This window comes from Symphalangus syndactylus, chromosome 7, assembly GCF_028878055.3.
Source record: "Symphalangus syndactylus isolate Jambi chromosome 7, NHGRI_mSymSyn1-v2.1_pri, whole genome shotgun sequence".
Lineage (NCBI taxonomy): Eukaryota > Metazoa > Chordata > Mammalia > Primates > Hylobatidae > Symphalangus > Symphalangus syndactylus.
The window spans coordinates 26536406-26550232 of NC_072429.2; the positions used below are offsets into that span (position 1 = coordinate 26536406).

The following is a 13827-nucleotide window of genomic DNA, read 5'->3' on the forward strand; positions in this document are numbered from 1 at the left end:
TCAGAGCGGCTAATTCTACTTGGTTTGAGGGCTCTGCAGAGGACACACTCACAGAGGCGCCTCAGCTCTAAGGTAGAAAGCCTCATTGCACGTTTCTCAAAGCAAGTTTCTTTGAAAGCCCAAAGAGCCTTTGACAGAGGTAGATCAATTCAACTTCTCTGAGACTTGATTTCCCAGCTTGAGGGAAGAGGAAGGGCCACTAGGCTTGCTGAGCTGCTGTTAACACCAAATACTCTACATTTATGGCAGCGTGACCCGCATTTCTCAGATAAGGACACTGAGGGTCAGTTCACATGCCCAAGGTTAGTAAATAGTGGAACTAAGATTCCGACCCAGAACTGCCTGACCTCACACTCTGTAGGTATCAAGCTAATCCCCGGAATGTGGGGGCGGGAGGTGAGGTGGTTGGTACAGGGAGTGACTCTGTATTTATTCTTTCTTATTCGATACATATTTATTGAATGTCTGCATCTATGCCAGCTACATAAATAAGTAAATTTTTGGCCACAAAGAAAAGACTACCAAGAGAATAAGGGGAACCTGATTTGGAATGATGGAGAGGTCAGAGAAGTCTTAGGAAGTGACATTTAAATCAGTATTTGCGGGACAAACAGAAATAGGGAGAAAGAGCATCCCAGGGAGCCAGTGTTCTAGCTTCAAAATCCTGCCCTCTTGAGACTAGCCCCTTCCAGCACGCTGTACCTACTAACCCCTACTTGACATATATTGCTGTGCATTCCAATGGTCCATAACTTTTTCTTTTTTCTTTTCTTCGCTTTTTTTTAAGACAGAGTCTCACTCTGTCACCCAGGCTGGAGTGCAGTGGTACAATATTGGCTCACTGCAACGTCTGCTTCCCAGGTTCAAGTGATTCTCGTGCCTCAGCCTCCCGTGTAACTGGGACCACAGGTGTGCACCACCATGCCCAGCTAATTTTTGTATTTTTAGTAGAGACGGGGTTTTGCCACGACGGCCAGGCTGGTCTTGAACTCCTAGCCTCAAGCGATCCGCCCGCCTTGGCCTCCCACAGTGCTTGGATTACAGGCATGAGCCACTGCACCTGGTCCATAACTTTTTCTTTTATGCACCAATGTCTTTCTTTGAGAATCTGCTCAAGGCGAAGGACGCTTTTCCCAGGAACATGTACAGGAAAGACGTTCTTTGTGTTGCCTTGAGCTCTCTTCTCTCACTTGGCTCAAGGGAAAGTCTAGAAGGCTTTGAGCTTGGCCGGTTGAGTGGGGAGGGAGGTCAAGACGTTGCCTATCTGACGTGTTTTGGGGCTTTGGACTGCACTGATGAAGGCAGTGTGGCCCGGCCAAAGGTCACTTGGCTAAGGCTAATTTCCGGCAGCTGCAGCCCACCAGACACCAAGGATCTGTGACTGTGGCAGCTTCTTGTCATGACCCTAAACTTAGAGCCCTGTGCTTAGAGGAAATACCCACGTAGCCTGCAAGCTTGTGGGGGCTGCTGGAAGGTAGGAGCACTGTTGAGGGGAGCTGTGGCCCCACACTGGCTGCTGCTACCAGCTGTGTGGCCTTACCCTAGGAAGAAGCTGGCCAAAAGATCTCTGTGCAAGGCTGCTCAGACCAGGCCAATGCCCTGCTCTAATCCCTTCAGTTTCTATTGCCCTCAGAGTAGGGCAAGGCAGTTTTCTTAACAGGGCATGCAAGCTAGGCCCCTACCCACGTTTCCAGCCTGTGTCTAGGCACACCCTACCTGGCTGGCTGTTCCCCAGATGGGACACTTGTGTGGCTTTGCAGGTGCTGTTTCTCTTAGTGAGAGATCCTTACCTTTCCTGCATCTTCAACAGGTAAATTTTACAACTTGGCTCAATCTGTCTTCTTTGAAGTTCCCACGGGCTTGCTACTCTGTAGAGTTGGTCACAACTTCCCTCTGTTGGCCAGGACCTTCTGTATCCACCACTGCAATTCTTTCCTTGCTTTCTTTACTGCCTCTCCCTCCCTCCCCACCCCTTCTTTCCTTCAACAATTAGTTATTGGGCACCTAACCCTGTTCTCATCACACTGGGGTGCTGAAGTAATAACAGTGATGTGCAAAGGAGACCCAGACCTGCCCTCAAGGAGTTTGAATTCCATGGTGGCCACATAAATTCATCAAACCATGAAGATGAAGAATACACAAGCACATCAGGTCTTTTCCTTAAAGAAGTTAAGCTGGGGCTAAAAGAGCTCCATGATTGATTGATTGATTGATTTTGAGATGGAGTCTCGCTCTGTCACCCAAGCTAGAGTGCAGTGGTGCGATCTCAGCTCACTGCAACCTCCACCTACCAGGTTCAAGTGATTTTCCTCCCTCAGCCTTCTGGGTAGCTGGGATTACAGATGCACGCCACCATGCCCAGGTAATTTTTATAGTTTTAGTAGAGATGGGGGTTTCACCGTGTTGCCCAGGCTGGTCTTGAACTCCTGACCTCAGGTGATCCACCCCCCTCAACCTCCCAAAGTGCTGGGATTACAGGTGTGAGCCACTGCACCCAGCCAAGCTCCATGACTTAAAAAAAATAAAAATAAAAAAGTTTTCTGGTAAACCCAAGCAATTAAAAAAAATATTGAGAAAAGGGATACTTTGAAAGTCTTCTAATTCAGATCTTTTGCTAGTTAGATAAAGCCCAGGGACTCAGGGACTTTTTGAAACTCAATTTCTTCATATATAAACATAAGGGAGAAGAAATAATTTATTCAGGCTTTGAGAGCCTCCCATGAGCAAAGCTCTTGGACTGCGAAAAATAGCTGAGTTCTGGTCTCTGAGCTCTCTGGAGGATCAGGCCAGAGGAGAAGTAATCAGTGTGAAATCTCAACTCAAGCCTCACTTTCAGGAGACAGGCCTCCCTCCCGTCGGAGACGATGGGGCCTCCCAGAGCATCTGTGGCTTTCTTTTGCAGTATTAGTTCATCACAGTTTGGAATTCTGCAACTGTCTTGTTGCTGGATTGCCACCTGTCTCCCTTGTTGGACTGTGGACTCCATGACTGTGAGTGATACATCTGTCTTGTTTTTTTATAGCAGCTTTATTGAGATATAATAATTCATATATCATAAAATTCACTTTTATTTTATTTTATTTTTTTTTTTTGAGACAGGGTCTGGCTCGGTCGTCCAGGCTGGAGTGCAGTGACACAATCTCGGGTCACTGCAGCCTCCTCCTCCTGTGCTCAAGTGATCCTCGCACCTCAGCCTCCCAAGTAGCTGGGACTATAGGCACGCACCTCTACAACAGGCTAATTTTTTTATTTTTTGTGGAAATGGGGTTTTGCCGTGTTGCCCAGGCTAGTCTCAAACTCCTAAACTCAAGCAATCCACCCGCCTCAGCCTCCCAAAGTGCTGGGATTACAGGTGTGAGCCACTGCACCTAGCCAAAATTTAGCTTTTTTAACGTGCAATTAAGCAACCTAAATGTCCATCAACAGATAAATGGATAAAGAAAATGTGCTACATATACACAGTGGAGTACTATTCAGCCAAAAAAAGAGTGAGATCCTGTCATTTGCAACATGGATGGAACTGGAGATCACTATATTAAGTGAAATAAGCCAGGCACAGAAAGACAAACTTCACATATTCTCACTTATTTGTGGAATCTAAAAATCAAAGCAGTTGAACTCATGGACATAGAGAGTAGAAGGATGTTACCAAAGGCTGGGAAGGGTAGTGGGGGTTGTGGGGGAGGTGGGGATAGTTAATGGATACAAAAAAAATAGAAAGAATGAATAAGACATACTATTTTATTGCACAACAGGGTGACTATAATCAATAATATCTTAATTGTACATTTCAAAATAACTAAGTGTGATTAGATTGTTTGTAACACAAAAGATAAATGCTTGCGGGGATGGATACCCCATTCTCCATGATGTGATTATTTCACATTGCATACTTGTATCAAAACGTCTCCTGTACCCCACAAATCTATATACCTACTATGTACCCACAAAATTAAAAACAAAAAAATTAAAATGTGCAGTTTAGTTGTTTGTGTATTCACAGAGCTATACAATCATCACCACTATCTAATGACAGAACAGCTTTATAACTCCAAAAAGAAACCCCATACCCATTAGCAGTTATTTCCCATTAACTGTTACCCCTAACCTCTGGCAACCACTAATCTACTTTCTGTTTGTATGGATTTGCCTATTCTGGACATTTCATATAAATGGAATTATATAATATGTGGCCTCTTACAACTGGCTTTTTTCACTTAACATAATGTTTTCAAGATTCATCCCTCTTGTAACATGTGTCGTATTCTATTGTATGGATACATTACATTTTGTTTATCCATTCTTCAGTTGATAAGCGTTTGAGTTGATTCTACTTGGGAACTGTTATGAATGATGCTGCTGTGAGTATTCATATACAAGTTTTTGTGTGGCCATATGTTTTCATTTCTCTTAGGTATATATGTATATACCAAGGAATGGAATGGCTGGGCCACGTGAGAACCCTACATTTAACATTTTGAGGAGTTTCCAGACTGTTTCCCACAGTGGCTGCACCATTTTACTTACCCACCAGCAGTATCTGAGGGTTCCGATTTGCCCCATCCAGTACTTTATATACATTTTCAGTTTTGTATTGATTTTTTTCACAACAACCATTCTAATGAGTGTGAGGTGGTATCTTATCAAGATTTTAATTTGCATTTCCGTAATGATTAGTAATGTTGGTCACATTTTCATGTGTTTGTTGGTCATTTTTATACTTTCTTTGGAGAACTGTCTTGTCAGTTCATTGCCCATTTTTAAATTGGGTTGTTTGCCTTTTTATTGTTGAGCTGTAAGAGTTCTTTATATATTCTGGATACAGTCTTTTATTAACATGTGATTTTCAAATATTTTCCTCCATTTTGCAGGTTGTCTTTTTACTTTCTGGATGGTGTCTTTGGAAGCACAAACGTTTTAAGTTTTGAAATTCAACTTATGTATTTTTCCCTTGATTGCTTCTTGTTTTAGTGTCATATCTAAGAAACCATTGCCTAATCTAAGGCCATAAAGATTTCCCCCTGTTTTCTTCTAAGAGTTTTATAGTTGTAAGTCTTACATTTAGGTCTGTGTCTATCTTATTCCAGATTGCATCCCCAGTGCCTAGAATAACGCCCAGTGTAGAGAAGATACTTGATACTTATTGAGTAAAATGAATGAATGACTAGCTCTTGAATGAATGAATGAATGAATGAACAGATATCCCTTTCTAGTCCTGGATCTGCTGCTAGTTAAGTAAGCCCCAGAGTTAAGAGAGCGGTATTCCATGGAAGAGGGGCACCCATTTGTTTCAGTCTCATCCCCTTGTGAGCCTGCCATTAGTGAGCTTTCACATTCCTTTCCTGCCAACTTATTTCCTGTTTTCCTTCAATTTTACTTCTTTTTAGTTTCCTTCTTTGGCAAAATGTTGCAAAGACATTTCCTAAACAAGTAGTGTCTAGGCTAGGCGTGATGGCTCAGGCCTGTAATCCCAGCACTTTAGGAGGCCATGGTGGGAGGGATCACTTGAGGCCAGGAGTTTGAGACCATCCCAGGCAACACAATGAGACCCCTGTTTCTACAAAAAATACAAAAATAATGAGCTGGGTGCAGTGGGGTATGCTTGTAGTCCTCGCTACTTGGGAGGCCAAGGTGGGAGGACTGCTTGAGCCCAGAAGTTCATGTCTTCTGTGAGCTGTGATTGCACCACTGCACTCCAGCCTGGGTAAGAGGGGGAGACTCCTCTCTTAAAAAAACAAACAAACAAACAAACAGTGTCTAATCTAGTTTGATTAAATGGTAAATATGAGAGATACTGCATATGAGAACATTTTTATGTTGTAAAAATCTTTGTTGGTTTGATTTATTGGTTTTTCTTGAGTTAGACAAATAAGGTAATGTGGCAGTATATAAATTGCAAAGCAGAAGTAAAAGTCATCTAGTCACCTCCCGGGGGCGTGGGAAGTATCATGATATCTGAACTTACTTTTAGAAAAAAAATGTATATGCATGTAGAGAGAAAGAAGGCAAATGTCAAAAATTAGGGAATTGAGGTGAAGGGTATTTGGGAGTTCCTTGTACTATTATTTCAACAACTTTTTTAGGTTGATTTTTTTCAAAAACCTGTCTCTCGTAATCCTACCCTCAGAAAGAATTAGATGTGGATCCTGAGAGGTCACAAGTGTGCCAGGCATTTTACATACATTTTAAATTTAGTTCTCAGCTCTCGGGGAGGAAACAAAGGTGATGGCCGGTGACCAGGGTCACACAACTTGGCTGAGTAGTGGAACCAGAATTTGGATGTGTTACTTCAGACCAGACCCTGGGGAAAAAAAAGAATTTGGACTTAGACCTCTGACCCCAAGGCCTTTATTCCTTTATGGCCTTGTGTATCTCAAATAGCAAACCTTTCCCCTGGGAAGGAATGACTGGCTTCCTCTGTCATCCTCTAGGTCCCTGATACTTTATGAGCCTGTGCTTAGCGAAAGCAGATGGGAGATAGCCCAGGAGGGGCTGCCATCCTGGGACTTGCAGGAAAACTAAGAAGGATATGGAGGGAATTGTCACCTCCCATTCAGTCAGCAGGCAGGCCCTGAGGTCCCATTTCCTGGGACAGCCGAGACTGTCGGGAGGCGGCCCTGACCATCACCCCTCCGCCCCGCCTGTCCTCCAGGAACTGAAGCTGCCCGCCTTCCGAGCCCACTCCCCACTCCTGAAGAGCCGCCGGTTCTTCGTGGACATCCTGACCCTGCTAAGCAGCCACTGCCAGCTCTGCCCTGCAGCCCGGCACCTGGCTGTCTACCTGCTGGACCACTTCATGGATCGCTACAACGTCACCACCTCCAAGCAGCTCTACACCGTGGCCGTCTCCTGCCTCCTGCTTGCAAGTAAGCGAAAACCTACGTCTTCCTCCGCGCTTGTGTGGTCTCCTCCCCCTCAGTGCGCCTGGCTGCTTCCAAATTACTTTACATTTTGACGATCTTTGCACGTCTTATATGTTCATCCTTCACTGAGCGTTTTTTAGCATCAACATTTTTAGATGCAACGTTTTTTAGCATCTTTAATGTACCAGACCAAGTGATAAGGATGTTAGCAGCTTGTCTCAATTAATCCACACAGTGGCCCTAGGAGACAGATACTCTTAGTATACCCCACTTTACAGAGGCACAGAGAGGTGACAAAGCCAGTTTTGGGGTGCCCGGGTAGTATATGGCAGACAAGATTTGAGCCCAGAACTGCATGGTGTCAGAACCTGTGCCCTCAACCTCCTGTCTCCTGCTTCCTGGTATGGGGGATCTGAACGTGCTGGGAGGGGAACCTTAGCAACCACTGTTCATAAGGTGTTTTGAAATGTGACTGCTTGATTTGGACCTAAGCAGGATCCATTGTGTGGTCACCAGGCCTGGGCACAGCCCTCTTGGGGTTTGCACCTTCCAAACAGGCCTCACTAAAAACACAGCGTAGCTTTGACCATCTGTCTCTCTGCCTTGGTAGAGATTACTGAGTTAATTCACTGCTACTCAGATGATCTCCTTAAAACACAGTTCTGCCATGCCACCCTGCCATTTAACATCACCCCATGGTTTACCAGCAGTCTTAGGATAAAGACCAACCCTTGAGTTCCTGCCTCTTTGCCCTGTGCCTTTCTCCTCATCACTTCCTGGGTTCCAGCCACACTGGCCAAGCCCCCTCTTGTCATAGAGCTTTGCACATGCTGTTCCCTCTACCTGGATTGCTTCTCACTCCCTCCCACTGCCCACCTGGTTCTGGTTAAACATCACCCAGGCTCTACATCCCTGTGAAAACCTTCCCCCACTGCCCTCAGCAGGTGAGCTCTCCGAAGTATGCAGACCCTCAGCGTCATGTGCTTTGAATTAACAACCACCACCCCCCATGGATAGCAAGTTTCAGGGATGGAAAGGAGCTTGGCACATAGTAAGACCCCAAAAATAAATTGTGGAATCAGTGAAACTAATCGAGCTAATGGTTCCTTGAGAGCCAGGCCTCTACACTTCTCTAGGTTGCCCTAATGCAGAGGAATGGAATGCCCCAGAGGCCTCAGGCTCAAAGTGGCCAGGTACAATTAGGACATTTCTTTGACATCTGGTATTTTATCCTTGAGAGTCAGATTTTACATTCTCCTCTGAGATATGTTTCTGTCCTATTTCATTATTCATTTCCCCTCCCTGCCCTGCCATCCTTCATCCTGCTTGGTGCTGCAGGACTATGGCACCCACTTTCTTCTGTAGCTTTGTCTGCTTTTGGCAGGCTTCCATAAACCCTATGGGCACGATCACCCAGTTCCAGAAGCACAGATTTAGAGTTTTCAGAATTCTGTCTCATTTTTGACGCTGGCACCTTTTACCTGCTGTTGTTCATGATTCCATTGGCTGCTTTAGGCTCATAGCCCCACATTTGGTGATTTTTCTCTGTCTTGGGCCAACTGGATTCCCTTGTTACACATGGGAGCCAGTCTTGCTGGGTGTCCAGCCTGTCTCAGCACCCCAAATCAACGTGCAGCCCCGTTTCATCTGCAGGGCTTGTGAAACATCTCTGGCTGTGGAGGGCACACTGGGCGTCGTATTTCAAGCAGCACAGGAGAAATTCGCGCCACGGCCTTTGGCCTGCTGCTGTCTGTGATCTATGGGCTGCATCGAGGCCTGCTAGGGGCAGGGGACTTATATTTCTCCATGGGGCCATGGAAGCTCTCCCCGAGTGTCTGTCTGGGGAGCTGGGATGTGAGGCACACACTGGAGACTCCTTTGTGCTGCTGCCGCCTTGGCGGAGAGAGGGAGTGTTTCAGATGGAGAGGCAGACGCCCTCACCCACGTGTCTGAGGGCAGCACAGCCTCGGGCAGCAGGAACGGATTTTTCAGGACACCTGCCATATGCTGCAGAGACCAGAGGGAAGAAAAGTTTCCATGACAGCCTGAAATCCTATTCTTCCCTCCTCCCCTCTCCCCAGGCCATTGTGGGCCACAAGGGGGATCCCCTTGCCTCGGGAAGTTTGGAGATCTGCTAATTTGGTACCAAATTATTCTGAGATAAGAAGAGCTGGGGTTCTTGCCCCCCGCCATCTGTCAATCTCACGTTTTTAAATCTGCTTCCAGATAGACAGGAAGGCCAGGCATGGTGGCTCACACCTATAATCCCAATACCTTGGGAGGCAGAGGCAGGTGGATCACCTGAGGTCAGGAGTTCGAGATCAGCCCACCCAACATGATGAAACCTTGTCTCTCCTAAAAATACAAAAAAATTAGCCAGGCCAGTCGGATAACCTGAGGTCAGAAGTTTGAGACCAGCCTGATCAACATGGAGAAACCCCATCTCTACTCAAAATACAAAATTAGCTGGGCATGGTGGCGCATGCCTGTCATCCCAGCTACTCAGGAAGCTGAGGCAGGACAATCGCTTGAACCCGGGAGGCAGAGGTTGCGGTGAGCCAAGATCGCGCCATTGCATTCCAGCCTGGGCAACAAGAACGAAACCCCATCTCAGAAAAAAAAAACAATTAGCCAGGCATAATGGGTGCCTGTAATCCCAGCTACTCAGGAGGCTGAGGCAGGAGAATTGCTTGAACCCGGGAGGGGGAGGTTGCAGTGAGCCAAGATGGCGCCATTGCACTCCAGGCTGGGCAACAAGCGCAAAACTCCATCTCAGAAAAAAAAAAAAAAAAAAAAACAGACAGGAAGCAGAGATGGGATTTTCTCACCTACCTACAGCCCCTTCTTCCCAGTCAAACAGGACTCAGCCAGGGGCCCATGTCTGCGGGCCACAGGAGGAGGCAGAAGAAGCAAGAGCATTTCGTCATTCCACAGTGGACACGTGGCAAAGACACCCTCTCTCCCTCAGAGTTTATTGTTTGCATCTCCTACCTTAACACAGGATAGAAATGTACTATAAATATAGTATACAGATCACTATACTGTAAATGAAGTTGAGCCTCCCTCTTTTATAATCTTTCATCTTATACAGCACCCCTCCTGCAATGTTTTTTTGTTGTTCCTGTTGTTTAATGAAAAGGATAATTTGACAACATGGAAATCCCACGATTTCCAGGTGAGTTGGCTTTGGCAGTGCCCCTGAATCATCAGCATCAGCGGCTGTGGCTTCCTTCCTTACTGTTCTGTTTCTACACGCTGGACCCCATGCCAGGCACTTTACACACGTCACACGGATCCTCACGACCAGCCTATGCGGTCGTGCTGTCACCCACCCCTTTTATAGGTTCAGAGAGGCCACGAAACTTGCCCAACTTGTAGTGTGGGGTTGTGTGTGTGGTTTTTTTTTTTTTTTTTCAGTAAAGAAAAATACAACCAGGCACAGTGGCTCACACCTGTAATCCCAGCACTGGGAGGCTAAGGCAGGCAGATCCCTTGAGGCCAGCAGTTCAAGACCAGCCTGGCCAACATGGAGAAACCCTATCTCTACTAAAAAAAACCCCACAAAAATTAGCTGGGTGTTGGTGGCTCGTGCCTGTAGTCCCAGCTACATGGCAGGCTGAGGCTGGAGAAATTGCTTGAGCCCGGGAAGCAGAGGTTGCAGTGAGCTGAGATCATGCCACTGCACTCCAGCCTGGGTGACAGAACAAGACCCTGTCTCAAAAAAGAAAAAAGAGAGAGAGAGAAAATTCATGCCACAATATAAAATTCAGGATTTTAACCATTTTAAAGTGTACAGTTGAGTGGTGTTTAGCACCTTCACACTGTCTCTACTTCCAGAACATTTTTATCACCTTAAAAGGAACCTTTGTACCCATTAAGCAGTCACTTGCCATTTCTTCCTGCCCCCCAGCTCTGGCAGCCACTAATCTGCTTTCTGTCTGTGTGGATTCGTCTATTCTGGCTATTTTATATAAAGAGGATTATACAATATGTGACCATTTGTGTCTAGCATTGTTCTCTTCATACAGAATTTTGAAGGATCATCCATGTTGCAACACGTATCAGTACCTCATTTCTTTTTTTTCTTTCTTTTCTTTTCTTTTTTTTTTTTTTGAGATGGAGTTTCGCTCTTATCGCCCAGGCTGGAGTGCAATGGCACGATCTCAGCTCATTGCAACTTCCACCTCCCAGGTTCAAGCAATTCTCCTGCTTCAGCGCCGCCCCTCAACCCACACCGCCCCGAGTAGCTGAGACTACAGGTGTATCCCACTACGCCCGGCTAATTTTGTATCCTTAGTAGAGACAGGGTTTCACCATGTTGGCCAGGTTAGTCTCGAACTCCTGACCTCAGGTTATTCACTCGCCTTGGCCACACAAAGTGCTGGGATTACAGGCGTGAGCCACTGTGCCTGGCCTTCATTTCTTTTTATGACTGAATAATATTCCATTGTATATCCCACAGTGTGTTTATCCAGTCATGTGTTGATGGATTTTAGGTGGTTTTCACCTTTTGGCTATTGTGAACAGCACTGCAATGAACATTCAGGTACCAGTTATATTTGAACACTGGTTTCTAATTCTTTTGGGTATATGTCTGTGGGTTGGATTATGGGTCATGTGGCAATTTTATGTTGGACTTTTTGAGACACCTTGGAGTTTTGCTTTTGCTTGGTAGTTGCTGCCTGGAGATGACTGCAGTGTTGAGTCTTTGGCCCCAGGGCATGGACCACCCTGAGGAGGGAAGGAGGATTGGGGAGAAAGCCAGGAGGGTAAGAGGTGACCTTTTGCTAGGGTAGCTAGGCCTTAACTGTAAGATCTTATTATTTTGTACAAGAAGTGTGAGATACGTTTTTACTTTTAAAAACCTGAAAGAATTTAGCCAGGTGTGGTGGCACGTGCTTGTAGTCCCAGCTACTTGGGAGGCTGAGGTGGGAGGAACTCTTGAGCCCAGGAGGTGGAGGGTGAATTGAGCTGAGATCTTGACACTGCACACCAGCCTGGGCAACAGAGCCAGACCCTGTCTCAAAACAAACAAACACAAAAAAACTGAAAGGTACAGAAGCACCTAGTGCAAAAAATTAGTTTCTCCCCTTTGCTCACAGTCCCACTCTCAAAGTTTTGTGTGAATCCTTCCAGACCTCAGCCGGGCGCGGTGGCTCATGCCTGTAATCGCAGCACTTTAGGAGGCCAAGGCGGGCGGATCACTTGAGATCAGAAGTTCAAGACCAGCCTGGCCAACATGGTGAAACCCCCACTCTACTAAAAATTCCAAAAATTAGCCAAGCATGGTGGCACACACCTGTAATCCCACCTACTCAGGAGACTGAGGTGGAAGAATTGCTTGAACCTGGGAGGCGGAGGTTGCAGTGAGCCAAGATTGCACCACTGCACTCCAGGCTAGGCCACAGGGCGAGACTCTGTCTCAAAAAAAAAAAAAAAAACAACGAAAACAACACAAATCCTTCCAAACCTCGATGTGTTTTCATAACTGGGAAAATAAACTTATTTTCACTTATGAGGGGAGAATGACTCATAGATTACACCCCTACACACTACCCAGTGAACAAAACTGCTAGATTCCCTCTCCTCATTCCTTTTCCATTCTTCCTTTTTCTTCCCCATCTAATTGCAATTCCATCGTACTTTTTCTGTTTTCTTTCACTGTTACTTCCGGACCCTGAGCCTGAGCCTGTCCCTGAGAAAACAAGGTTTCTCACTGGTAAGTGGTTTTCCTCTGTCCTCTGAGCCCCTCCTGCCCCTGGCCCACTGCCTGTTGTCTGTGAAAAGCAGTGGCAGCTGAGGCTGATAGATCTGACTCTTACAGTAAAGTTCTGACTTCTGGTTTCTGTAGGTGGGGCCACATCCTGTGCTGACCTTCGTGCTGGCCCCTGTCCTCCTCCCTAGGAGAGAGAAGTGTCTGGCAGGAGGTGATCGCATGGCCTTTCTTTCAGAGGGGTGGGAAAGCCCCTCTCTCTGGCTCTGGTCCTCCTGCAGAGCAGGGTCCCTTAGCTGTGAGTCAGTCATGCTGTGCTGAGCTTGCCTGTGAAAAGGCCCATCTCCTTACTACAGATTGTTTTTTTTTGAGACAAGGTCTCACTCTGTCACCTAGGCTGGAGTGCAGTGGCATGATCTTGTCTCATTGCAACCTCCGCCTCCTGGGTTCAGGTGATTCTCGTGCTTCAGCCTCCCGAGCAGCTGGGATTACAGGCACACACCACCACATCCAGCTCATTTTTTTATTTTTAGTAGAGTCGGGGTTTCACCATGTTGACCAGGCTAGTCTCAAACACCTGACCTCAAATGATCTGCCCGCCTTGGCCTCCCAAAGTGCTGGGATTACAAGCGTGAGCCACCACATCTTACTATAGATTTTTAAAATTACAATTATTATACTCACTTGTAAAGTGAGATCCAGAGAATAAAATAAAAATCCTTTTCCCAATCCCAGGTAACCCCTGGGAACAGTTTCTTCCGAATTTGATCTGGTGTATTTTTCTGGAATTGTTCCATGGATATACAAACAGTTGATTCTCATTATTAACGGATTCTGTTCTTGGGAATTTGCCTACTTGCTAAAACTCTTTTGTAGACCGGGCGTAGTGGCTCACGCCTGTAATCCTAGCACTTTGGGAGGCCAAGGTGGGTGGATCACCTGAGGTCAGAAGTTCGAGACCAGCCTGGCCAACATGGGGAAACCCCTTCTCTACTACAAATACAAAGAAATTAGCCAGGCGTGGTGGTGGGCACCTGTAGTCCCAGCTACTCAGGAGGCTGAGGGAGGAGAATTGCTTGCACCTGAGAGGCAGAGGTTGCAGTGAGCCAAGATCGTACCACTGTACCACAGCTTGGATGACAGTGAGATTCTGTCTCAAAAAAAAAAAAAAAAGTGGCAGCACTTTCGTGGTGCTTCGCAAACACGCACAGAGCTGTGTGTCCCATATGGATTGACCCATACCCATATTTC

General features: G+C 46.2%; 1 protein-coding gene across 15 annotated transcripts in view; it reads left to right on the plus strand.

The window, feature by feature from the left end:
- CCNJL (cyclin J like) overlaps window positions 1–13827 on the plus strand; it is a 60923-nt gene that overhangs the window by 25190 nt on the left and 21906 nt on the right. For 2 of the 15 annotated variants that reach the window (XM_055285391.2, XM_055285390.2), the window contains exons 3-4: window positions 2903–2990; window positions 6653–6866. In XM_055285391.2, the coding sequence (XP_055141366.1) occupies window positions 2903–2990; window positions 6653–6866 (302 nt within the window). Of the gene's footprint in view, window positions 1–2902; window positions 2991–6652; window positions 6867–6993; window positions 12583–13827 lie in introns of those variants that run through there. The other 13 variants (XM_055285392.2, XM_063643141.1, XM_063643139.1 and 10 more) reach the window with 12 other exon arrangements.